The 26,413-nt window shown below is 46.2% G+C and overlaps 1 protein-coding gene across 1 annotated transcript in view; it reads right to left on the reverse strand.

Moving 5' to 3' along the window:
* The window catches only part of TMEM214 (transmembrane protein 214), a 656,291-nt gene that overhangs the window by 497,650 nt on the left and 132,228 nt on the right, over positions 1-26,413 (reverse strand). Inside the window, exon 4 of the mRNA XM_069605536.1 lies at positions 9,402-9,536. Coding sequence (XP_069461637.1) covers positions 9,402-9,536 — 135 coding nt within the window. The remainder of the gene's footprint in view (positions 1-9,401; positions 9,537-26,413) is intronic.

The raw sequence follows: 26,413 nt of genomic DNA on the forward strand, positions 1-26,413 counted from the left end.
ACGTTCTTTCGACGGGATGTTCCTCCGACGTATTCCTCATCTTAGATATATCCTTCCAGCTCTGCTGGCCTCGGAAAATGTTTTCTCTAGAGGGCGCTGCGCGTCGACATCCCTCGAGTCGATGTCCTTCGACAGCCGCCGTATCGACGCTCGACGTCATCCTGCCTATAAAGGCCGCGCGCAGCGTCCGTTGCTCAGTTCCGTTTTGTAGCCCACAGTATTACTGTCTGGACTAGACTAATCACCCTGAAGGAGCGTAAGCTGCAACAACAAGGAAAGTAGAACTGCGGGGATGGATGGGAGGGTCGATGAGGAATACGTCGGAGGAACATCCCGTCGAAAGAACGTTACAAGGTAAGAAGTAACTTGTTCTTCGAAGGGATTGTGTCCTCCGACGTATTCCTCATCTTAGATAGGCTCCCATAGCAGTATTCTATATTCGGAGGAGGGAGTACTGACTTCACGCTGTCTTCTATTGATGAATAGAATGCAGTACAGCCCTTCCAAACCTAGTCTCTTGACTAGAGGAGGAATCCAGATTGTAAAAACGTGTAAAGGTATGGACAGACGACCATGTAGCGGCCGCACATATGTCTTTAATCGGCACGCCTCTTTTGAGGGCCGATGAAGCTGCAATACCTCTGGTCGAATGAGCCCTAAGGTTTTGAGGGGGCTCTTTCCCTGCCAGTTTATAACATTCCAGAATGGCTAGAATGATCCATCTGGAAATGGTCTGCTTAGTTATTGGTAACCCCAGCTTGTGACCTGCGTAACCTACAAACAGCTGGTCTGCCGGTCTTATCCTGGCTAGTCTACTAATGTAAAAACTTAAAACCCTCCTAGGGTCTAGTCTGTGTAACCTCTCTTCCTCTTTCCCCGGGTGAGGAGGAGGATAGAAAGATGGTAGGGTAATCTTCTGAGAGATATGGAATTCAGAGACTACCTTTGGGAGGAAATTAGGCTTCACTTGCAGGACAACTTTGTCTTTGTGAAAGATTGTATGAGGGGGTTTACAAGAAAGAGCTTGTAATTCGCTCACCCTTCTAGCAGATGTAAGTGCTATTAATAAAACAGTCTTAAGGGTAAGGAATCTTAACGAACAAGAATGGAGAGGTTCGAAAGGTGTACCCATCAGGAAAGTTAGTACTAAGTTTAAATCCCATAGGGGAACTTGGAATGGTCTTGGGGGATAAACATTGGTTAACCCCTTTAGAAACTGTATTACCAAGGGTAATTTGAAATAGGATGGTTCCTCCGCAGTACGCTTAAAGATAGATAGCGCTGCGAGATAGCCCTTAATGGTGCCAACTTGAAGGCCTGAATTTGCCAAATATAGTAGGAAGGACAAAACCATTGGTGTACCACATGAAAATGGGTCGATATTCTGTTCTCTACACCAGCTGCAAAATCTGTTCCAACGGCAGCGGTATAAAGACTTTGTTGCTGGCCTCCTTGCCGAAAGCAACACCTCCATAACATCATCAGGGAGGTCCCAATCCTTGTACCTCAGCCGTTCAGAAGCCAAGCGTGAAGGTTGAGGGTTTTGATGTCTGGATGGAGAACCTGACCTCCCTTCTGTGAGAGTAGGTTCTCTCTGAGAGGAAGTCGAATTGGAGGGCAGATGGACAAGTCTAGAAGGTCCGGGTACCACGCTCTCCTGGCCCAATCCGGGGCAATTAGGATCATGGTTCGCCGGAATCTTCTCAACCTCCTGATCATTTGAGGAATGACAGGGACCGGTGGGAACGCGTACAGAAGCGGAAACTCCCAGTCCACTATGAACGCGTCTCCCAGAGCTCCTCTCGGAGGAAATTCCCTTGAGCAGAACAGGTCGCATTTCCTGTTTAGGCTGGTGGCGAACAGATCTACCTGAGGGGTTCCCCAAAGGGCGAAGATCTCTTGAAGGACTTCCTGAGCTAGCTCCCACTCGTGGGAGACTGTGTTCTGCCTGCTCAGAGCGTCCGCTGTCAAGTTCTTCTCTCCGGCTAGGTGAACTGCCGATAGAGAGATTCCTTCTTGGATTGCCCAAACCCAGAGCTGCATCGCCTCTCTGCACAGGGGTAGTGATCCTACGCCTCCTCTTTTGTTGAGGTAATGCATGGCCACCGTGTTGTCCGTCATTATCATGACGTTCTTCCCTTGTACAACTGGCAGGAAAGCCTTCAACGCAAGTCTGATGGCTCTCAGCTCTAACAGGTTGGTGTGTAGTCTGGACTCCGATGGAGACCAACGACCGCTGATGGTCAAGTCGTTTGCGTGGGCTCCCCACCCCGTGAGTGAGGCATCCGTGACTACTGTTATCTCCGGCCAGGGTTGCCAAAACTGTTCTCCTTTCAGAATGTTCTCCTGACAGGCCCACCACTGAAGGTCTCGAGCCACCCTGCCGGGAACCTGAAGAAGATCTGTCATTCTCCCTGAGAATTGTGACCACTGAGTCCTCAGTGCCCACTGGAGGGATCTCATTCTCAGGCGAGCCTCTGGCACAAGGAAAATGCAGGATGCCATGAGGCCTAGCAACCTCAAAAAGTCGAAGGCTGGGAGACGTTGGGCATGTTGGAACTTGGTAACCATCTGTAGAATATCTTGAGCCCTCACCTCTGGTGGCGAGGCTTTTCCCAGGGAAGTATCCAGGATCGCTCCTATGAACTGGAGTCTCTGCGATGGTATCATTTGAGACTTCTTTAAATTGAGGGAGAAGCCCAGCTTGTGAAGGGAGTAGCACACGTGATTTAGCTGGATCTGAGCTTGCTCCGGAGAAACAGCCCTGATCAGCCAATCGTCCAGGTAGGGGTAGACGTGAATCCCTTCCCTCCTTAGACTTGCAGCTACTACCGACATTAACTTGGTGAAGACCCTCGGGGCGGAGGTCAGCCCAAAAGGCAGGACTCGAAATTGATAGTGAGAGTTGCCAATTGCGAACCTCAGGTATTTCCTGTGTTTGAGATGGATAGACACATGGAAATAAGCGTCCTGAAGGTCCAGAGATACCAGCCAGTCCTGAAACTGAAGGGCCTGGAGGATCTGAGAAAGAGTGACCATCTTGAATTTGTCTTCCCTGAGGAATTTGTTCAATTCTCGCAAGTCCAAGATGGGTCTCAGTCCTCCGTCTTTCTTCGGAATGAGAAAGTAAGGGGAGTACCAGCCCTTGTTCCTCTCCGCTACAGGTACCGGTTCTATGGCACCTTTCTCTAGCAGGTCCAAAATTTCCTGCAAGAGGAGCGGATCTGGAGCTTTCGGAGAGCCGATCCCCGGTGGATGACTCTGAGGTATACGTAGGAAAGGCAGGCAGTAACCTTGGGCGACTGTTTCCAATGCCCAAGCATCTGACGTGATAGCCTGCCATACCGTCAGATGTTGAGTCAACCTGCCTCCTACAGGTGTCCTGTGAGGGGAGTCCTCAGAGTGGTTTTGGGGCGGCTGATGCAGATGCCGATGGTAAAGAGGCACCTGCTGTTGCTGCGGCTTTAGAATATCTACCCCGTCCACCTCGGGTAGTTCTTCTTTGACCCCTTTGAGCCGGTCGTCCTCTACCTCTTCCGAATGCGGAGTAGAAGCGAAAGGACTTGCCCCTCGCAGGGGTTCCTGTGGGACGAAAAGGAGTCTGACGGATTGCAGCTCCTAGGGATTTTGCTGCTGCTTTTGAAGTTTGCAGTTTCTCTAAACTGTCATCCGCCTTTTTCCCGAACAAAGAAGAGCCATCAAATGGCATGTTCAAGAGCCTGGCTTGCACATCTGGGGCAAAACCCGACTTTCTCAACCAAGCGAACCGCCTGTTTGATGTACTTGCCGCCATTGCTCTGCTGATACTGTCAGCCGAATCAATGCCCGTCTGGAGGGATTCGCACATAGCGTCTTTACCGTCCTGTATAATATTCAGGAACGCATCCCTTTCTTCTCCCTCCGGGATGCAGTCAGCCGCTGTAGAAGCACACTCCCAAAGTGTATGGCTGAACCTAGCAAGGGTACAAGTAGCATTAACAGACTTTAACGCCATGCTACATGCTGAAAAGACTTTCTTTGCCATAGCATCATATTTTTTATCATCCCTGTCCTGTGGGACTGTAGGATAAGCGGTCTTGACATCGGTAGAGGATGCTGCTTGTACCACCAGACTTTCTGGGGATGGATGTTTAGACAAGAACTCTGGGTCTGTGGAAGATACCCTGTACTTTGCAGACAGTTTTTTATTTACTGCTGGTATTACATCTGGGGTTTCCCAGTTTGTCATGATCTTTCTCTGAAGAGCTTTATGAAAGGGCACCACTGGATCCTCTTGTGGGCCTTTGTCAAGAATATCCGTGAGGTCATCTTGCTGGAAAGATTGTGAAGGTGTAGACCACCCCATGAACTCTGTAATCCTGGCCATTAAGGCTCTGTAGGGGGTTTCAGCATGCTCCCCCGGGTCTGGCTTAGCAAAATCCACCTCAGGAGAAGTGTCTAGCCCACTTGCCTCATGTAAAGAATCATGAAGATCCTTTAATCTGCGCTCTTCAGAGGAAAATTCCTCTCTAACTGGGGTTACAGGTCCCTGTAACTCAAATGTGTCTTGTTCAGACAAATCACCCTCTTCTAAAATTGAGGATATAGTTCTCAATTGTTCTGAACTCATAAAGGGAGTAAATCCCATTTCCAAGGCAGAGGGTGCCGAACTTGTCATTATTGGCCTCGAAAACGTCGATGTCGTCGACGTCGACGCCGAAGGCTTCGAGCGTGGCGTCGAAAACAGAGGTGGAGGCCTCGAGGACCTCGACAGAATTGGAATTCTACTCGACAATATCGACGTCGAGGGCCTGGGGATCGTCACTGGACGTGTGGTCACCGTGACTTTTCTCGGCGTCGACGCCGGTGTCGAGTCGACAGACCCGTGTGTCGAAGGTCCCTTCGACAACGGCGTCGAAGACATCGACGTCGTCGGAACCTTCGTCGACGGCGTCGACGGAACCTTCGAGGAAGGTTTGGAGGTCATAGTCCTACTCGAGGGTTCGAGACGCGCTCGAGAGGTTTCTTTCGCCGGGTACTGCGACTCGCGGCGTTTTTGACCTTCGGGTCTTTCGACCAGAGCATCGCTCTCGGCAGTCTTCGAGGGGGTCGAGGCCGCTTTCTCGAAGACGCTCATCATATTTTTTCTGAATTCCTCCCATTCAGCCCGGGAACTATGTTTCGTGGGGCAAGGGATTCTTTTTGGCGAAACAGAGGAAGAGGAAGACAGAGAAGGGGATCTTCGACGTCTCCTCTTCGAGTGCTTCGATCTCGAGGAGTGATGAGACCCACTCCGAGACCTGGAGCGCGAATTGTGACGAGGAGACGAATGTCTCGACTTCGTCAACGAAGAAGAAGCTTTAAAAGTCTTACCTTTCTCCAGCTTCCCCCTACGCTCCTTCAGGGCCTTAGCTGTCATGGACATACAGTCCTCGCACTCCGAACAATGGTGTTCGGCTCCCAAGCACCACAGACAATTTCTGTGAGGATCGGTCAACGACATCTTTTTCCCACAATCTCGACATTTTTTGAAGCCGGATCGAGGAGTTGTCGGTTCCGACGAGGAAGCCATCGAGTACGGATCGAATAACTCGAGGTAAATAGGTATTATCTGACTAAGAACTGAGCAACGGTATTCCGAGGCACCGAGTAGCGCGGAAAAACGGAACTGAGCAACGGACGCTGCGCGCGGCCTTTATAGGCAGGATGACGTCGAGCGTCGATACGGCGGCTGTCGAAGGACATCGACTCGAGGGACGTCAACGCGCAGCACCCTCTAGAGAAAAATTTTTCCAAGGCCAGCAGAGCTGGAAGGATATATCTAAGATGAGGAATACGTCGGAGGACACAATCCCTTCGAAGTAAACATTCTATGAACTGTATACATAATAAAGTGTAGGGGAGCAGTCAATGGGGTTGACGTTCCTGGTCTTGCACCAGATAACGAAACGCTTCCACTTTTTGAGTAGCAGTGTCTGGTGTTGGGTTTGCGTGCTTCCCAGAGTATGTCCATGAATCTGAGGGAGTTGAAGGTGACCAAACTCGGACTTCAGAAGCCCAGCTGCTAAGTTGAGTGTTTGGGGGAATGGATGCAGTGTCACTCCCTGATCTTGGGGCAGCTGGTTTTATGGACATGGCAGCTTCCTGGGAGGGGAGACTGACATTGCCATGAGATGGGAAGACCAAGGCTGGTGGGCCCACATAGGGGCCACAAGGATCAGTGTGACATGTTCCTGGTGCATTTTGTGCACTATCCTGTTGAGAATCTGTGGGTATCTGGAGGCATAGTCTGGACATTGGGCATTTTCCAAAGTAGCGAACAGGTCAATCTCTGGGAAGCCCCATTCTGCAAAGACGTTGAGTAAAATGTCCTCTTGTAGCCGCCACTTGTGCTTTAGGGGTAGGGGGAAATCATGGAGTTCCCCTGGAACATGTTATGAGAGGAGGAACATGCAGTGTTTGAGTGCACACTTCCAGATGTTCTGGGACACACTGTATAGCCCCAGAGAGCGAGTACCCCCTGTTTGTTCACGTAATACTTGGCCATGGTACTGTGTGAGGACTGTTTTCCCCTCTAGGTGTGCCTGGAAGGGCTTCAGGGCCTTGAACACTGCTAGCAGTTCCAATAGGTTGATGTGATTGGGCGCATCGGATAATAATTTGGCATTTATATAGCACAACGAACCCTCAGGTATCTGAGCGCTGCTTATTATTACCCACGGTGTGTGGTGCTCATTTATCGACCTCGGAAGGATGAAAGACCGAGTTTGGACCTGCCGGGGTTCGAACCTGCGTCAGCAAGCTCTGCACGGATGTCAAAGCGAGCGCTCTACTCGCTGTGCCACTTGACCGGCTAGATGGGGACCACATTCCGTCTGTTGAAGGTGAGCTCCCCACCCCGGCAGAGATGAGTCTGTAGTGAGTGGCTACTACTGCGGGGGTGGTGAAGGTTTTCCCCAGCAGGTTTTCCCTTGACCACCAATGGGTTCCTGGATGTGAAGCTGTGGCATTTTGGCTTAGAAGTCTTACAAATAAGTCTATATCTGGAGTGCCCCACTTGTGAAAGATCCGTTTGAGTAGATTTGTGTTCAGTTTCCATTTACATTCCGGTGCCACGTGCCTGCTGAGGATGTTCTCCAGACAATTGTCTACCCCTGTAACATCTTGTGCCTGTATCCAGATCTTTTTTGACACACCAATGCTAGGTCCATTGTGCGATCACAGATCATGACAGTGAATAATTTCTTCCGATATTTAAAACCTGAAAAACATTCTGCCTCTTGATTAGGACATTTCTGCCCAGAATTAGGGTCAGGAAGAGGAGCAATGCTTTGCACACTGATAGAAGTGCCAGCACGTTTTTGTGACAGCCTTTCTCCTGTGGCCTCCGTCTTTCATGGACTATGAAGGACAGACAGTTTAAAAAGGAGGAGTCTGTTGTGATGGTCACATGCATGGGCAGGCTCACTAAAGAGCAGCCATGTAGCCTATGATTGTAGCAACTATTGCATAAATGTGACCATCCATTGTTATATGGCCACTTGATCTTCCCACTCACCTGTAGACTGGGACCATTTAACAGTGAACCATTCTTGAACTTGTGGTACGAGGTAGATTAATGATGCCAGCATGCCAAACACATTTCGCACAGATGTTCCAAGGCTTGGCTGATAAACCGGCACAACCCAAAAAATGTACCCTTTCCATGAAATAGAAGGCTAATGCCTTAGAGTGTGTCCAGGTCAGACTTAATGAATTGTTTTCACTCTGCTGCGACTTCACTTTTGCACTTTATAGAGAACCTCAACTGATGCAGGAGGGAGATGGGTGGTTCTTTATGTTATGCGATCACGGATGGTCGCTGTTCCCAGTTATGAGCCATTCGTTCAGGTATGGGTACACTTGAAGGCCTGCTCTGTGCAGGTGAGCAGCCACCACTAGAAGCAACTCTGAAGATATGTGGTGCCAATGCCATCCTAAAAGGGAGCTCTGTGATTGGTAGTGCAACCTGCAAAACCTTGAATCGAAAGTGCTTGCGGAGGCCTTCGGATATTGAAATATGAAAGTATGCATCTTTCATGCCCAAGTACACCAAGTAGTCCCCTTCCTTTAGTAGTGGAATAGCCTTGTGCATATTGGTCATGTGGAATTTGAGGTTTAATCAAACTAATAATACTTGAAATATTTGTGTACATATGCATTTGCCAAGGTTAAGCCTTGAAAAACACTGCATAAATTTGAAACATGTGTTGGCTTGGTTAGGGCGCAACATCAATTTGTTAGCACAGAAATATTGCATGAACGATTAAATATTAAAATCCAACAACCACAGTGGGCTCAGGGCAGTAAGTTTGGTGCACACACCATTTTTCTTAATCACTTACACTACCACCTTGACCATCGCCAGTTTCTGACCTACAGAACCAACCACTCCTCACTCGGTGCATGCTGCCCAATTCCATGGACTCCCACGAAAAGGTTTGTGGGCAGAATTAACGGGCATGGTTTCTGTGCTGCCCTAGCCCTTTTTGCCCCCGCCAACATGAATTGGTAGGCGCACTGTTTACTCTAAACTGAAAGAGCAGCCTGCAATTGAACAAGACTCCTGCTTTAACAGGCCATGCAAGATTGCTTGTAAAGAGCGGGGTCCACTTCTAGACCCTTCATAGCTGGAAATTTTGTTTTTGTTTCTTGAAGCGTCTGCTTTTTTTTATGGTTCTTTAACATGTGATTTAGTGCTGTTAAATTATAATAAAAAGTTAACTTCTAAATACCTTCCCGACCCTCATCAAACAGCGCTGGTTCCCAATGCAAGCCTGTATCATTTTCAAACCCTAGTGCATCATCTACAAGGCTGTCATCCTTCAGTCCCCAAGCTACCTCACTGGGAACCTCAGCATCTTCGGATGTTTGCGATCCACCAGAAGTAAGGCAATGTTCAGACTTTAGTTACGACAGTGCAGGAAGGAAAGGACCAAAAGAGACACCTTCACTGTGTACACTCCCAAGACTCTGGAACCTACTCCCAAGACTCTGGAACCTCCTCCCCATCAACGCAAGACTTGCCCCATCACTTCTACAGTTCAGGAAAAAACTCACCTTCCTCTTCAAGGAATGGCTCCTCCTTAACACCTAGGTCCACACACTACACTCCCCACCGTACTTGAGACTCTTATCGGCTCCCTGCGGTCTTCTACCCCCCATGCTGCCCACCCTCCACTGTTGGCTCTCCAATCCTTTTTTCTCTGCTTCCTTCGCTGGGTTCTCCCCCCGCCCCCTCCCCTACGATTGTAAAGCGCTCTGCTGCATCCCCAAGCTAGGCCCACACAATAAATACCCTAACAATAACTTTATGGCATATGCCACTGTAGTTAAAACGTACCCTACTTTGGCATACAGCAAGATCTTAACTAGGTCCTTACCAGAGGGTTTGTCCAGTTCCTGCAACATAGTGAAAATACAGTGATCAAGGAAGAGTTCCAGTGCATCAGAGCATTTTGCCAACAGTGATCGGATGATGGACTTCAGCTCCTTGCTTGCAAGACAGTAAGGATAATCTAGAGCCAAAACAGAAGTAGAGAGCAGTTACAAACATATGTCTATCCAACTCAGTACTCATTGCGAGAAACACTTGTGTACAGGCGCGTTCTAAATGACATATCAGCTACAGTTATAAGCACATTTTTTAAAATTCTCTTTACAGAATAAAACAGACACTTAAAAAAAAAAAGAATATACTTACAAATCGGACACGTTTATGAAATCAATAAATTACTTGTGGAGCGAATGAGGCTAGTGCCTAAACCACAGGCAAAACAAAAGAATATTGTGCAATTAAGACAAATAAAACTGCCTTCTCCTATATTTTGTGCAATTCCTCAGTTTCACCAAATAGTGAGTAGCGTTACTATTCTGCAACCAGAATTGCTTTGCGCCAAAGAAGCCCTCTTATGAGGCACCATGCTTAAATACTTGTCCGCTAAAAGTTACATTGGCATACCTTGAGGTTTAAAACAGCTGTTCAGCCTCACAGATTTGACTTCATGTTTAATAAGTCCAGTCTTCAAATAAAAACGTCTAGAGATTTACGAGGGGCAGCAAAATAAAAACTAAATGGAATGTTTTTTCCACCTCTGCACATCGTCGGCATATGATCAAAACAGCCAAGATCCACTGTTTCAATCTGGAGCCAAAACGGAGAATAACCGTCATAATTTCATTTAGAGACTGCAAGCAAAATGTAGCTTTAGATATTTGTCAAAAGTAAAGTTCCTCTTCCTGGATTTTCCCAGATGTTGGTGAGCTCTATCTTGCCAGAATGCCAGATGTTTGACCCATGGTAAGAGACTGCTACATTTGTTGCTAATAAAACAGGTTCACAGCATATATTTTTGCACCGTTTCCGTTGTTTATTTTTTGGTAATTTCTTTCTGTACTTATCCACGTTTATTTTTAGCTATCTAAACAAATAAGTTGCAACTAGTATTTGTATTTTTCTACATTTACAGGAATTAAAACGCATCATTTGGATGAACTAAAATTAACCTTTGTTATTTTACTCTGCACAGCAACAGGCCTGCAAAGCGTGCATGACAACTGAAAGACCTAACCAAGACACATGCATTTCAATTTGAAAATCAATGCAGAAAGGAAAAAAAACATTTCCATCTGTATTTGTGTGTAAAAAATCAGTAAAAACGGAAAACAGGGAGCCTTATAGTGCATTCTTGTAATTCAATAACTGTGCATTTGCCCTCCAGAGAATCCAGCACAAAAATGCAGACATCAGTGCCTATACCCAGGGTATTCATTTCTAAATGCCTTGGTATAGTAGGGGCACTTCTTGGGAGATCCAGTACCTATTTGAGCAACATAATGAAATAACCAATTAAGGGGCCGACCAGTACAGTATAGGTGTTCACTATATATGAATGCATGTACTGTTCTGATATTCTAGATCTGCAGGGTCAGACTGCCTACCCCTTTACCGAAGATAAGAGTATTTCACAAGCCATCTGTGGTACACAGTAATAAAGACAGTTCAAGAGATTTTATTTAGTTTCTCAGGTCCTTCTCGGTCTCATCTAGAAAACATCAATCCTCCCTAGCCTAAGTGTCCCTTCTCCCTAGGTTAGTAGGTACAGAGTATTGATACCCCTCACCCCCCCACAGTCTTGGATTGTGCCCTTCATACACTCTATATGCTCCTCTCCCCCTCTGATGTTCTCCTCTTAAGACTCTAACCTGAACTGCACCCACCTCCTCATATCCTAGGTCTCCTTCAATCCCTTGGATATCTCTCACTAAGCCTTGCTACACCCCTTTGGTCTTACTACTCTCCAGCTCCGCACTACTTCTCCACCCCACCTTCTACTCAAACACCCTCCTTTCACTAACACAATCACTTAATTCACTCTGTACAGTTCCTCTTCTAAACACGCTTACCACTCTTGCATGCACACTCACACAGTACCACTTGCTCTCACCAACCAATTCCTCACCCACTTCAAAAATTGCCTGCTCCACTACTCCAGCCTCCCCCCTCCACCTGCTAGTTTCTTGGTCTGCCATCCATCTCCTCTGATCTCACCCCCAACAACCCAGACCTTCACAGTTCTCGGTTCAGTCCTTCAACCACCTGCCTATTCCATCTGGCCTACTCGCCCTTCTAGGGAGGGATCCTTGCAGAAAGTTTTTAAAATGTCGCTTAAGCCCTACCCCTTTTCGCTGCACAGGCCCCGGGAATGGTAGACTGCGCTGCACAGGGTTCATGTCTGTGTTAGAGGACAGAGGTGCAGTACCCTTTGAGTGAAGTACAGTCCGCTGGAGCAGCCACTACTACTTCCAGTCATTGGTGGTCTAGGGGGCTTGGCTGGAAATCCTCCAGCGCCCCCAAGGTTGGCATGCAGTGCATGGCTTCGGGGACGCCGCATAGGAGCTCCAAATCTGGTCTCTGTTCCTGCTCTCCCAATGGCACGGACGCAATATTGCTAACATAGGTCATCTTATGTGGAAACCAGATCTTTCTCTGTGGGTTCCTTTCTCCACTAGAGAGTTCAGAAGTCTCTCTATTGAGCGCCAATTACGCTCTGCCTCGTGGGCGTTTGCCTTCCTGATTTGTTGGGTTTCTGAAATGAGAAAACGCTGCCAGCATTTTGGGTAATAGGCATGGGGTGATGCAATTTGTTGCAGCACAGATACAAGTTGTCATATGGGGGGGTGACAAGAGTTGGGGCCCTCATCTGCCACGGTCCTCTTATGGGGTTGGACTGGCACTGGATTTCTCCTTGTTAGGCCCTCCCCTCAACCCCTCTTGATAATGGCTGGGTACTGCCCTTGTCACACAACCCTATGAACTTTGGCCTGTCTCTCCATAGCAGTTATTCCAAAAATCAAAATCACAGACTACCAGCAGACCCTTGACATGTGCAACCCTTGCCAAGCTATTCATACACTGGACACCATGAAAACAGCACAGACATACCAGCATCATCACTTCCAGGCACCATTGAAGATTCTCCTCGAGTCCCATTCTCCCTGATCTACCTGCAGTCTTTGACCATTGATCTCTCCTCGCACATTAGAATACAAGACCAACACTTACGAAGACCTCTTATCAAATGGTCTTTCCACCCAGGGGAATTCCGACACCAACTTCAGCACCCTCTTCACCCCCCCTCCCCTCCCATCATAGGAATCCCACAAAGTTCTTCTTGGGCCACTCCTCTTCACTTTCCAAGTCACCCCTCTAAAACGGATCTATTTCTGCTTCTTGTATCAGACCATTTCCAATGACATCAAAATCATCACCTTCAATCCCAACTATTATCCCGTTCATCTCTCTGCCAGTCATCAATGAGCGACTATAGCGCACAATGCCTCCAAAACAATATTGATCTACCTCCCTGCTTCAGATGCTCCAACCTTTCTTCCAGGTCCACCATTTATTTATTACTCATCTATTCCCTCATCCACTCCCACCCCCAGCAACCACAATGATTAATCGCGCCCCCCACATACCCATAAATTCACCCAAAACTTGATTTCCACCCTTGTCACCAGTCATCTAGACTAATCTAGCATCCACTTGGGCTTGCCCCTTCACTCCTTCAAGCACTGAATTCTGCCACAGGATCTCTCTATAAAAGTTTATGTTAGATTATGTTAAGTTGTCTTATGCCGTGCACCATTACCATTACCATTGGTATGGTCTCCAGGTGCTCTTGTGGTTCTGCAAGAAAGTTGGTTGGGTAGATTAGTGAGGGAAGAGGCAATAGGATAGAGGCTGTGTTTTTCTGTTGGTGCTTGTAGAAAAAGGAGGATCTGGTGTCTTGTGCTAGTCTGCTCTCTAGGTATGTTTGGATTGTGCGCACTGGGGTTATTGTGTCCGGATGGGTAACGTCCAGTGGTCTGGATGTTTGCTGCAGTTAGTTTTCTGGTGGATGTGTGGATTGTGTAATTAGGCTGAATCATTAGATCGTGTGAGCTAAGTTTGGGGTATGCTGTAGAGGCGTCATGAACGGGAGGGTTAGTATTTGGTGTGCCGATTTCGTTTCATTGTTGGTTCCGTAGTTTCTGCTGTTATTGGGTTGTCTTGGGTCCACCTTGGTATCGCTTGCAGTGCCTGTTTTATGTTCATCATTAGGAGTTGAATAGCAGTTTCTGAAGGTGAGGTGCTCTATTCTTTTTTCATTTGAAATCGTGTTCCATAGATTGGCGATTAGACGTGAGAATGTGGTTCCTCCGAATTTGGCTTTTTTCATATCGTTTCATTTCGATTTGGATGTCGTTGCTTGATCTTAGGTTTCTTCCTGGTTGGTAGCGGTTGATGTTGGCCTGGAGGAATTCAGCTCCTTGTCCGTGCAATGATTTACTGGGAGACGATGTATACTTCTACGGGTTGGTAAGATGCAATCTCTTCTGTTTAGCCTCAGAAGTATCCTTGCTCCAGTGTTTTGGATTCATTGAGTTTCTTAGTGAGCAGTTCTGGCATTCCAATGTAGAGGTAGTTTGCATAGTTGATTCTTACTAATACTAGGGAGATGATTGTGGGGATGCTGTGTGGGAAGGAGATGAACAAGTCGTTCTTTCGACTGGATGTTTCTCCAACCTATTCCTCATCTTTGACATGTAATGTCCAGCTTCGGAAAACTTTTTTGGCAGAGGGCACCCTGTGTCGATGGCGTCGAGTCAATGTCCCTCAAAGGCCTCCGTCGAGGGCGAGGTCTTCGGAGGTTATATATAGCACGCACAGCACCCGTTTGCCTCAGATCTGTTTTTCCCCTACTCGTGCAACACCAGTGCCCATAAATACGGGCATGACAGTACTCCGCTTGTTGGAACAAAAGCTATAACATGGAAAATTCTACAGAGGGGTAGGTTGGGAGGGCTATGAGGAATAGGTTGGGAGGACATGCAGTCGAAAGACCGTTGCCAGGGTTAAGTAACTTGCTCTTCGAATGGATTGTGTCCTTCAACGTATTCCTCATCTTTGACAGACTCCCAAAGCACTATCCATGATTGGAGGAGGGTGTAGAATTTATATATTCTGAATTTTAAAGGGCAGAATAAGGTACTGCCTTACCAAAAGACATCCTGAGCATGGGAAGCAACCAAAAGAATAATTCTCTGTAAACGTGTGTACTGAGGACCACGTTGCTGCATCACATATGTTCTTAATAGGGACACACCTTTGAAGGGCTGTCGATTTAGCCATACCCCTGGTGAAATGACCACATAAACTATTAGGAGGGTCTTTGTCTGCCAGTCTGTAGAATTCAGATATGGCTAGAATGATCCATCTAGACAAGGTCGGTTTGGTAACAGCCTGTCCTAGTTTGTGTCCTGTGTACCCTACAATGAGCTGGTCGTCCACTCAATTTTGGCATCCTGGAGATTACGCTCTCCTAAGGTATAGCCTATGGAGCCTTTCCTCTTCCTTACCAGGAAAGCCGGTAGCACGATTTTATGACTTAAATGGAAGTCTGACACTACCTTAGGCAAGAAGGAGGGTTTTAGCCTTAACACAACCCTGTCCTTGTGGAATATGGTAAAGGGTGGCTTGGAAGAAAGTGCCTGCAACACGCTCACTCTACGTGCTGATGTTATAGCAACCAATAGTATTGTCCTAAAAGGTTAAAAACCTTAACGGACAGGTGTGCAAAGGTTCAAATGGGGCACACATCAGAAATTTTAAAACCAGGTTGAGGTCCCAAACCGGAACCTGAAAAGGAGATGGAGGGAACACATTAGTGAGACCTTTTAGAAACTGAGTCACCAGTGGGATCTTGAAATAGGAGCATTCCTTTGATGAGTGTTTAAAGATTGATGGCGCTGCCAAGTAGCCCTTAATGGTGACAACCCGAAGGCTTTTATGTGCTAATGAAAGCAAAAAGGATAAAACATCTGGAGTTTTACACTGAAAAGGAGCAAAATTCTTTTCTCTGCACCAGTCAAAAAACTTATTCCAACGGCACAGAGATGTTTTTTCTGGCCTTCAGGCCAAAAGCAACAACTCCATTACGTCATCTGGGAGGTCCCAATCCTCATATCTTAGCCTTTCAGAAACCAAGCGTGAAGGTTGAGCTCTTGACCTCTGGATGGCGAACCCGGCCTCCCTCTTGCGACAGAAGATCCTCTCTTTGTGGAAGACGCATAGGAGGACAGATGGACATGCCCAGAAGGTATGGATACAATGTTCTCCTGGCCCAATCAGGGGCAATCAGGGGCAATTAGGATCATGCATTTCCCAAACCTTCGCAACCTCCCGATTACATGAGGAATGACGGGGACTGGAGAAAACGCATACAGTAGTGGGAACTTCCAGTCCACCACGAATGCTTCTACTAAAGCTCCTCTTGGTGGAAATTCCCTTGAGCAGTACTGCTCGCATTTTTGGTTGGTCGTGAACAGATCCACTGAAGGGGTTCCCCAAAGGGCAAAGATCTCCTGAAGGACTTCCTGAGCTAGTTCCCACTCATGGGAGACTATGCTCTGCCTGTTCAGAGCATCCGCTGCAGTGTTCTCCTCTCCGGCCAGGTGAACCGCCGACAGGAAGATTCCTTCTTGAATAGTCCAGTACCATAGCTGCTTTGCTTCTCTGCACAAAGGTAGTGACCCTACACCACCTCTTGTTGAGGTAGTGCATGGCCACAGTGTTGTATGTCATTATCAGGACATTCTTTCCTCGTACTGAGGGCAGGAAAGCCTTCAGTGCTAGTCTGATTGTTCCCAGCGCCAAAAGATTGATGTTTAATTTGGACTTCGATTGAGACCAACGACTGCTGATGGTCAGATTGTTGGCGTGAGCTCCCCTACCCCGTGAGTGAGGCGTCAGTCTCTACCGTTATCTCCGGCCATGGTTGCCAAAAGGGTTCTCCCTTCAGAATATTCTCCTCGCAGGCCAACCACAGAAGATCCCATGAGACTCTGGTTGGAATCTGAAGTCGGTCTGACATCCTTCCTGAGAATTGGGACCATTGTGTTCTTGGAGCCCATTGAAAGCATCTCATTCTCAGGCGGGCCTCCGGCAACAGAACAACGCAGGATGCCATGAGGCCGTCACCAGCCATCAACTCGGGTGGTAAGCTCTTTCCCAAAGATGAATCTAACACAGCTCCGATGTATTGGAGCTTTTGGGAAGTTGTCATATGGGACTTCTTGTTATTCAGGGAGAGGCCCAGTCTGAAGAAAGTGGCAGGTAACATTGAGATGATACAATGCTTGTTCGGGAGAACGTGCCCTGCTCAGCCAATCGTCTAGGTAGGAGTAGACGTGATTGCCTGCCTGCGCCCCCCCCCCCCAAAGACCTGCTGCCACCACCGCCATCAATTTGGTGAAAACCCTCGGGGCAGAGGTCACCCTGAATGGCAGGACTTGAAACTGAAAGTGTGAGCCGCCAACTGTGTACCTCGGGTATTTCCTGTGCTTGAAATGGATTGGCACATGAAAATAAGCATCATGAAGGTCCAATGACACCAACCAATCCTGGGGTTGGAGGACCTGAGGGATCTGAGAAAGAGTGACCATCTTGAATTGGTCTTTCCTGAGGAACTTGTTCAAGCATCTCAAGTACAAGATGGGTCTCATTCCTCTGTCCTTTTAGGAAATCAAAAAATATGGGGAATACCAACCCTTGTTCCTCTCCGCTACAGGCACCGGTTCTATAGCGCCTTTCTCTAGCAGGGTTAAAATTCCCTGCACAAGGAGCAGATCCGGAATCTTCAAAGAGTTTCCCTGGTGGATTGTTCTGGGGCTTCTTTAGAAAAGGAAGGCAGTAACCGTGGGCTATTGTTTCCAGAGCCCAAACATCGGAAGTAATGCCTCGCCATTCTTCCAGATGCTGAGACAGCCTGCCCCCGACTGGCGAGCTGTGACTCAAGTCCTCAGAGTAGTTTTGAAGCGGCTGTTGCAGCGGCCGATGATACAGAGGCTGATGTTTGAGCTGGCTTAGCACCGCTACCTCGTCCACCATGAGGACATTTTCTTGGCCTCTTTGACTGGCCATTCCTGTCGCCCTTCCAAATGAGGAGTAGTAGTGAAAAGATCTACCCCTCCAAGGTTGTCCGCTAGCACGAAAAGGCTGAGATTGCCCAACAGCGCCCAAAGACTTGGCTGTCGACTTCGGGGTCTGCAACTTCTCAAGGCCTTAGTCAGCCTTGTTGCCAAAAAGATGAGACCCGGCAAAAGGCTTGTTGAGAAGTCTAGCCTGCACATTAGGTGCAAAACCCGACTTCCGCAACCACGCAAATCTGCGCATTTCACAGTGCTGGTAGTCATGCACCTGCTGTGGCTATCTGCAGAATCTAATCCAGATTGAAGGGACTTACACATGGCTTCCTTGCCGTTCTTAACTATAGCCAGGAATCCGTCCCTTTCCTCCCCTTTGGGAATATGCTCTGCTGCCATAGAAATGCACTCCCACAGAGTGTACGAAAATGTTGCAAGGGCACAAGTGGAATTGGCATCTTTTAATGCCATACTCCCTGCACAAAACACCTTTCTCGCTCATCCATATACACGCTTATTGTCCCCACCAGGAGGGATGGTAGGGTACGCTGCCTGTTTTGAGGTAGACATAGCTGCTTGGACTACCAGACTCTCGGGAGTGGGGTGTAGCCGGGGTCGCTACTGCAGGGGCGGTATTTCTTTGTGAGATTTTTGTCAACTGCCGGATTAGTTTCTGAGTTTCCGGAGTCTCCAGATTCCTGGCCACCCTTTTTTGAAGTGCCACATGGAAAGGCAAGACTGGATCAGTAGGCAGACCCTTGTCCAGATTGTCAGTTAGATCCTCTTGATCATAAGGTTCTGGAGATCTAGACCAACCGAAATATTAAACAACATTAGACATGAGTTGTCTATATGAGGAGTCTGCATGCTCCCCTGGTTCTGGCCTTTCGAACTCAACTCAGGAGAGGTGTCAATGCCACTAGCATTGTGAAAATTGTCACAAAGATCTTGCATTTTACTCTCCTCTGAGATAAGGCACTCAGGCACATTTGGTGTACCGTACTGAAGTCCAAAAGGGCATCCTCCTCATCCGAATGCTCTTCCTCCTCAAAGATGAAAGTCAGAGACTTAAAAAAATCCTTTTTCGGGAGAGGAGTGTTCATCTTCTGTGGTGTAGAACCCAGAGGCTTTGAAAGTCTCAAAGTCGTCAACTTTGTCTTAGCCAGTGCCTTTTTCAGAGGAATACTAGGCACCAATGACTGAGCTGGCAAAAATGGCACAGCTGGCTTCGACAATTTTGGCTTTGATGTCGACACCGGCGTCGAGGGCCTCAACTGCCTAATAGGGGTCGAGGACCCGATGGGCGTCGTAGGCGCCAACGGCGTTGAGACCTTTGGAGGCGTCGACGACCGCTCTCTTCACGTCGAGTGATCCTTCGATTTCTTATTCAATCGAGGCCTCGAGGACTCTCAATGGGGATCGCGCCGTTTACCTGGGCTCGAGGCGTCCTGAGTTTTCGGCCAAGATCTCTCCTTCCCGGCTTCCGTAGAAGGCTCGGTCGGAGTACGATCCCGTTTCTCAAAGACTTCCAGCATTACTACATGGAAAACTTCCCATTCTGCAGGTGTAGACTTTTTGGACGTGCATGCCATCCTCACTGGGGAACCGTCCAACGAAGACGTCTGTGAAGGTGACCGACGGTGCCTCCTGCTCAACCTCTATGAAGATGAGTGGCCGGAACCACTCCTAGACCTAGAACGCTTGACCGTCTTCCTCGAAGGAGAGTCGTCTCTCGACTCATCGGTCAAAGGCCTAGCAGTTCGGGACATAGGGGGTTTGGAAACATTTCCTACCTGGAGCTTCCCTTTTCATTCCCTCACGGCCTTTCCCGTCATGGACTTACACTTGGAACCCGCAGCCGTATCGTGGCCCTCTCCGAGACAACACAGGCAGATTCGATGCAGGTCGGTTATGGACATCTTTGATCCGGAGCCTTTACATTTCTTTAAACCGGACCGAGGCGTTGACGGTGTAGATGACGATGACATCGCGAGCATTCGAAAAAAAAACAGAAATATACTTTTACAAGTACGAGGTGCGCCGAGTTACTCACGAAGCAAACATGTTTGTGGAAAAACGGAACCGAGGCCAAAAGGCGATGTGCGTGCTATGTATAACCTCCGATGTCACATTCGATGGAGGCTTTCGAGGGACATTGACTCGACGCCAACGACACAGGGCGCCCTCTGCCAAAAAAGTTTTCCGAAGCAGCCGAAGCTGGACATTACATGCCAAAGAGGAGGAATACGTTGGAGAACACAATCCATTCAAAAGGGAGGATCTCTTTGCTACAGTGTAGTTTAGTTTTGTTTATTTATAGAGCGCACCAAGCCCTTAGGCAACTGGGCGCTAAACTTACATATTACAGAAAGTACAGGCATATTATGGGCAATCAATTACAACATTTACAAATATACTTTTGATCCCAGTAAAAGTTTGATGTCCACGAGTACTCCCAGATTTTATTTTACCACGACTGATGCTTTCAGTTGGGTTCCCAATTATAGCACATCATCCCCATTGCCTCCATGCCAGATGCATGCCACATTACTCAAATTCATCTAGGACGCCCAGACATCTGGCTAACTATTTCACTACTCTCCCCTTAAACTCTGATACGTCCCTCTATTTAATGAGATGAATCAAATGGCTCCTCACGGACTCCCTGCCAAACGTCTCCTCCCAGGCGGCCAGGGAAAGGCAGACACTTCCTGATCCTGACCTTAGGGGTGGTGCTCTGCACGATCATCACCTGGGAGGAGAAAAGGCTCAGGGAAGTATGAGGAATCCAGGGGATGAGACATGGTATATGCCTTCTTTTAAAGCAGACATTTTAACATTCCCACAATATATAATAGCTTGCTGCCACTATAACCCTTCTGTTGCACGAGTACACCATCTTAGGGTGGGTGGAAATAGTCAGAAACCCTCTATGAATAAAACAGACATCTTTCTCAAAGTCAGGGCACTCCGACAATTTAAGATTCCCCTAATTCTCAAAAGTGTAAGAGAAGGTTGTGAATGTTAAGATTAGACATATAATTCCTCTTTACAAACTAGTATGATGACTGATTCGCCTAATGTTCCCTTAGTAAAGGGTTGTTGAAAAGAGAAAAAAGTAAGAAAGAAATCGGTTAAGAAAACACATTTTTTTATTTGGGACTTCATGTCCCAGAATTCCCTCAGTACCGAGACCAGGAAGAGGGATGCAGAGAAAAAGTAGTGGTCAGCTAAATAACCAAAGTGATCCTCACCAGAGGGAGAACGAGAGGCTTAAATGGCCCCCTCAGGTGTAAGCTGTAGAGAAATCAAAGAAGTCCGAGAAGCAGAAGCAGTATATGTTAAGCAAACAGTTGCGGTTTGAGGAGGGGCCAAAGCAAGTAGACTGCTGGACCACTGTGGGTCCCGAGAGGGTCTGGGCTCTCCCCCTTGCAGAGGTTGCGCAGCGGAAAGCGTGAAAGAAGAACGCTTCAACCTAGATAGGACGTTGTACAGAGACAGGCAGAAGTGGTGAGAGCAGCTGAGACGGTCCCGTTGGCTGGAGTGCACCAGGGACCCTCAGAGATGAATGCGGCTCTAATCTGCCATGGCAGAAGCTAAGGCGACCCAAGAGGTCTGGCGCCTGGTCGCGAGTAGCCACGATTATTGAGGTTCTGCAAACACAGGCGTGACTTTCCCGGTGAGTCTGAAGCAAGCAGGACTCTAGGGCGTTCCGGTGCTCTCCGTGTGTGCCACGTAGAACATTTAACTAGTGTACGAGAGAAAGATGTGCAGACAAGCTATATGGATGCCAAACTGTCAAAAACCATTGCAAGTGGCATGTTGTAAACTTAAAGGTCTTGAAAACTGCTACCTGGTGGGGACACCTCTTTGAACTCTGGAAGTCACAACCAATACTCGAGCAAAAGAGTTGGAACAGGCAATATCAATATAACAACTAAGGCCAAAGGGGAACAGCACAAGGCCCAGAGGTTCTGAAGTTTGTTACTCATGCTTTGGGAGATTTACAGATGTGGTTGATACAAACACACATTGGCAAAGCTATGAGAGAGGCAAAGTAAAACCTTATACATGTCACTGTTTGGTTGTTGATGTAGACAGGGAAATAAGGTGGCAAACAGGCTGCCCTTCTGGAAAAAGTTATGCAGAGGGAGCTGATCATTGTTTGTTATAGAAAAGTCCTGATCGTTTGTAGAAAACTCCTGACATGGTCCAATGTGAATGGTCTGTTCCCCGAAGGCTAAAACATTTTGACACCAACAACGACTATTTTTTTGTAACCTTCACAAAATGTTATGGTAATAAGTCATAAAAACGTGCACGTGTAAACACTAAAAAAAAGCTACAAATACAAAATGTATACTTTGAAGTCATGTTAACTCAGCCTGCACTTGCAATTTGCAGGTATCCCTTAGAAAACGTACTACTGCCAACTGCAATTCCAGTCTCTTGCCATGAAGCATCTCAAGCCAGAAGATTTCAAGATCCACATTTGCTGTATTGGGGACAAATTGGCTAAAACCATTCATACGTTCCATTCTTAAACCATCACATTCAGTTAGGATATGCTTCAATGTTTCTGGAACTTCTGCTTGCTTACAGTATCTGCATATGAAAAAATTGCGACTATTGCCCTCTCTAATATCAATAATTTCACCAGTATTCATCACATTAAACCGGAAGCGCATGAAATCCTGTCTCCAAATCCTATCTGGAAAATTCAAAATATATGGTTCAGTAGTTCCAATTTTTTACTGGAGGGCAACACAAGATGTTTATACAATTTATATTTGGATACGTCTTCCACAGTCTGAGTCCAATCAAAATGTTGTAACAGGTTCTTAACTTTCAAAGGATTGGATATAAGGAGTTCGTAAGGAGTTCCCAATCTGTCCAGAACTTCATGCACTTCCGCCTCCATATCATGAAAATACAGTGAAACAGAGGCCATGGCCCATAATTGAATATAAGGTGGAATTTTTTCAAGTAATCAACTTTCTATAAAGAGAAAATCTTCTAATAGACAGTAGCCCAAGCTCATAGCGGAGAACTGAAAGTGGAACACATTTTGGCAAACATTTAAAAATAGCTTTTAAGATTCTGGACTTATTTTGCAAGTTCATTTCTGCGCCATAATGGGGCTAACTAGAGTCCATAACAAAGCTGAGCAATAGTCTTGTTTCTATAAAGTCAAAGACAAGGGAAAACTGAGTATTTACCATACTTATATTCAATTTTTCTCAGCTGAGATATAAGAGGAGCAACCTTCTTTTCAAGATATTCACGAAAATGTAACTTTATATTCTCACCAAAAACAGGGTAGCCCAAGTACCTTATTACTGTTCTCACAAGTAACTTTTCATGATTCAAAAACCAAGTGAACTTAATAGGGCTTTTCCAGTGAGATGGACATACAATTACAGTTTTTTTTAAAATTATTGATTAACAATGAATTCAACACAGTATATTGCTTAAATACACTAAGATGTCGTTGCAGTCCAAGAGGCGTGTGATCATACAAAGTGACATCAGCATAAGCAGTCCAGCACACTCTTTCCTTCAGCTTTGGGTGGAGCAAAAGCCGTGGTTTCCAGAGATGCCCACGTCTGAGATGTAAAGATTAAAGACAGTTGGCGCAAAAATGCACCCCTGTCTGAGTCCATTACAGACTATGATGTCTTTAGATAATACACCAGCAGAGTTTAAACAAATTTTAATTCTAGTGCTTTCATGAAGTTAGTGTATAGAGAGTAGAGGGGAAGGCATCCCAAGCTGGTATAACTTGGACCACAAAATACTTATATCAACAAGATCAAATGCGGACGTAAGATCAATAGAAGCAAGATATATCGGCAAATTTCCCGATTTCCATGCATTATCTTGCATGATAGAGATCAGAAGGCCCCAGCATCGGTACCAATCCAAACGGGAAAACAGACAGAATGCCGTGTGAGTCCATCCACTCCTGAATATGTGCCAAAATAATGCTGGCAAAGATCTTAGACTCAGCATCCAAGAGGGCAATGGGCCTGTAATTACAAGGACAAGCCCTATCGCACCTCTTGTAAATTGGAACAACATAGGAGAGATGCCTGCTATCAGGAATAGTCCTAACGGACAATATGTCCTTGAAGAGCATGTATAGAATTTTGGACCAGAGTTCAATGTTTCCCTTCAGTACTCCATTAGAAAGCATGTTAGGACCTGGGGCACGGGAAGGGGAGCTACGGGAGATTAGATTTTTAATCTCCGCCTGCCCAAAAGCAATATTCCAGGGGCAGCATTATATATGCAGAGGAACTGACCACTCCGAAGCAGAAGGAGCATAAAGTTGCCCAAAATGTCCTTCCCATACATCTGGTCTAACAGATAGAGTTAGAGCTATTGTTTGAAATTCTGCTGGTCTATTTATCAAAGCCCAGAACTTGCGTGCACTGAAGTCGGTTAGAGATGCCAACATTACTTCGCCATCGTTCTGGTACAGTTTTGCACGTAATTGTTTTGCTCTATTTGTTTGACTAGAGCAGGAATGGAATCTTTCTGAAGGGAAATATTACGAATTGCTCTTAATTCCCTGTTCCTTCCTTTCTTAAGATCTCTCATTGCTTCACAGTACGACTGTGGATGGTTCCTGCTGGACATGCTAAATTGCTTACCTCCACACGTGTCCCTCACTGCGGTTTCAACATAATGTTCAAAGGCGTTATATGTGTATAAGGTCAATTTCTTACAAAATTCACTATTCTGAAAATCATATAGAAAAACTGTTCACTTTCTCAACGTTCCCTTTATGCCATGTGATACGATTGCAGGGCTTATTAATTTCCAACCTAAGTGGGAAATGCCCACCTGTGGAATTAATAAGGTCCAAAAGAAGGGTCACCTTAAGGATCTTATGATCATCTTTCTGCGTAGGAATCAGAATACATTCTTTGACGAGGTTGAAAAACCCCTCTGTGGCAAAAACGTAATCTATAATTGAGTGAGAATTTCCACTGGTCCAGGTGTGGCAATCACTGGTGGAGTTTAACAAGTCATTCACACAGTACAAACCCCAGTCTTCAAAAAATTGAAACCATATCTCACCCTGGATGCTTTTTATGGTACCACCCCTGTGGGTATACGCCTTTTCCACCCATTTATTATTCTTGTTAGAGGTGTCCATACTAGGGCAGTTCCCTACTTTAGTTCCAATTTCCGAATTGAGATCACCCAAAATAATGATATTCAGTTCGGAGCAGAGTTCTTGACACTGAAGGATGACGAGATCTATGCGTCCTATAGTTTCTTTCAAATCAGAATCTGGGGACCAGTATATATTGACAATCGGTAGATATACTGGGAGCTCCGATTTACTGAACTCAAAAAGGACAGCGATGACCCCTTTAATTATGTTACATTTTTACAGCATTTTTTCTTGGAGGTCATTTCTAACCGCAATCAAAAGCCCACCTGAAGGTCTGCCTTTTGATTTCTTAGTAGCAAGTTCCTGAAACATATAGCCATCCAGCTAAAGCGGGTGAGTGGCCCAGGTTTCTTGTATACAGACAAAGCTACAGACAAAGCTACAGGTTGAGTATGTTACACAATTCAGTGGAATTTTTAAAAAACCATGATCCCCTAGAGATCCACGAGATCAGGCTGACCTCATGCGATGCTAAGAGTTCTCCTTTAGCCCCTACATTTTAGAGCTAGTCTCTCTTAAGGTCATTGCCAGCCATCTCAATTCCGCTTCTGTAGAGGAGCCAGCAGGCTTAATGGGTTCCTCGCATTTATCACTAGTTGGATTTAACATGTTTCCGGGAATTTCTCTCTAATCACCTCCCCATGGTTTCAAGGTGCCTCGGCTATAATTAGGCAAATCATAGCCAACTCTGTTAAATGATTCGCCCTCTGAGAGAAAAAGCTCAAACAGCTTGCAAATAAAAGACAATCCTAATAAAATAAAATCTGATAGGGTGAATAAAATCAATTAACTTGATGTCCCTAAATGAAATAAGGGATAGACTGGGAAACTCATTAAAGAGGGAGAGGATCCTTCCACGAGTAAGGGAATAGGATCTTCCATTAGGAAGTATATAATTTAAAGTAACACTAGAATCATCTATAAAATGAGGCGGCCTCAGCATCCCCTCTTCAGTAGAATTTTTGTGAGTTGCCGTCTGATTTCTTGCCTCCCTTTGTGCGACATCGGATCTTCGAAATTCCCCATTTCTCTTGTCCATACAACCATCCTCCCACTCCCTGTTCTTATGTACTCCTCCTGCATCTTTGGACCACCCCGAATTCATTGCACCAGATCCCTCTCTTATGAGGTCACCAACTGCATATACAGATTTATCCTCTGCATTGTTGTCACCTGTTCCATCTCTCGTTAATTTGCAAACTGCATTCACTGATTTGTTTGTGATATTGTTGTCATTGCGCAAAGAGCGAGTATTTATAGAAATCCTTGCATTCTCTTCCTCATGAGGAGCAAGGCTATTACTAGTTCCCTCATTCTCTCTCATAAACGCCTTCTCAAATTGTAGGGGCTGAAGAGCTCCACAATTCGAAGGAAATTTAAGTAGATTAATCAGAGCTTGCTGTACCAAAATTCTAATATCCTCACTAGGGAGAAAATTACTACCATTCTCAACAGCAATAGCAGTATTCTCTACTCCTTTACTCAGATCTTCCTTGCAACAAAGTTATTTACAGTCATTGCATTAGCTTTAGAATCACTGTTAATTTTTAGGGCTATCTAAATTTTCCAAATTATCATTAGTAGCAATGGGGGGATTTCCAATAGCCTTGACGTTTTTTTGTGAAAAATTGCTGAATACCAATCCCCATCTTAGATCCATCTACTTTATTGTCATTACCCTTGATGCTTTCTATGAGATTACTTTTCTTATTTGTTTGTATTATTTCTTCATTTATATTC

Source organism: Ambystoma mexicanum, chromosome 4p (genome assembly GCF_040938575.1).
Source record: "Ambystoma mexicanum isolate Mex_15411 chromosome 4p, UKY_AmexF1_1, whole genome shotgun sequence".
Lineage (NCBI taxonomy): Eukaryota > Metazoa > Chordata > Amphibia > Caudata > Ambystomatidae > Ambystoma > Ambystoma mexicanum.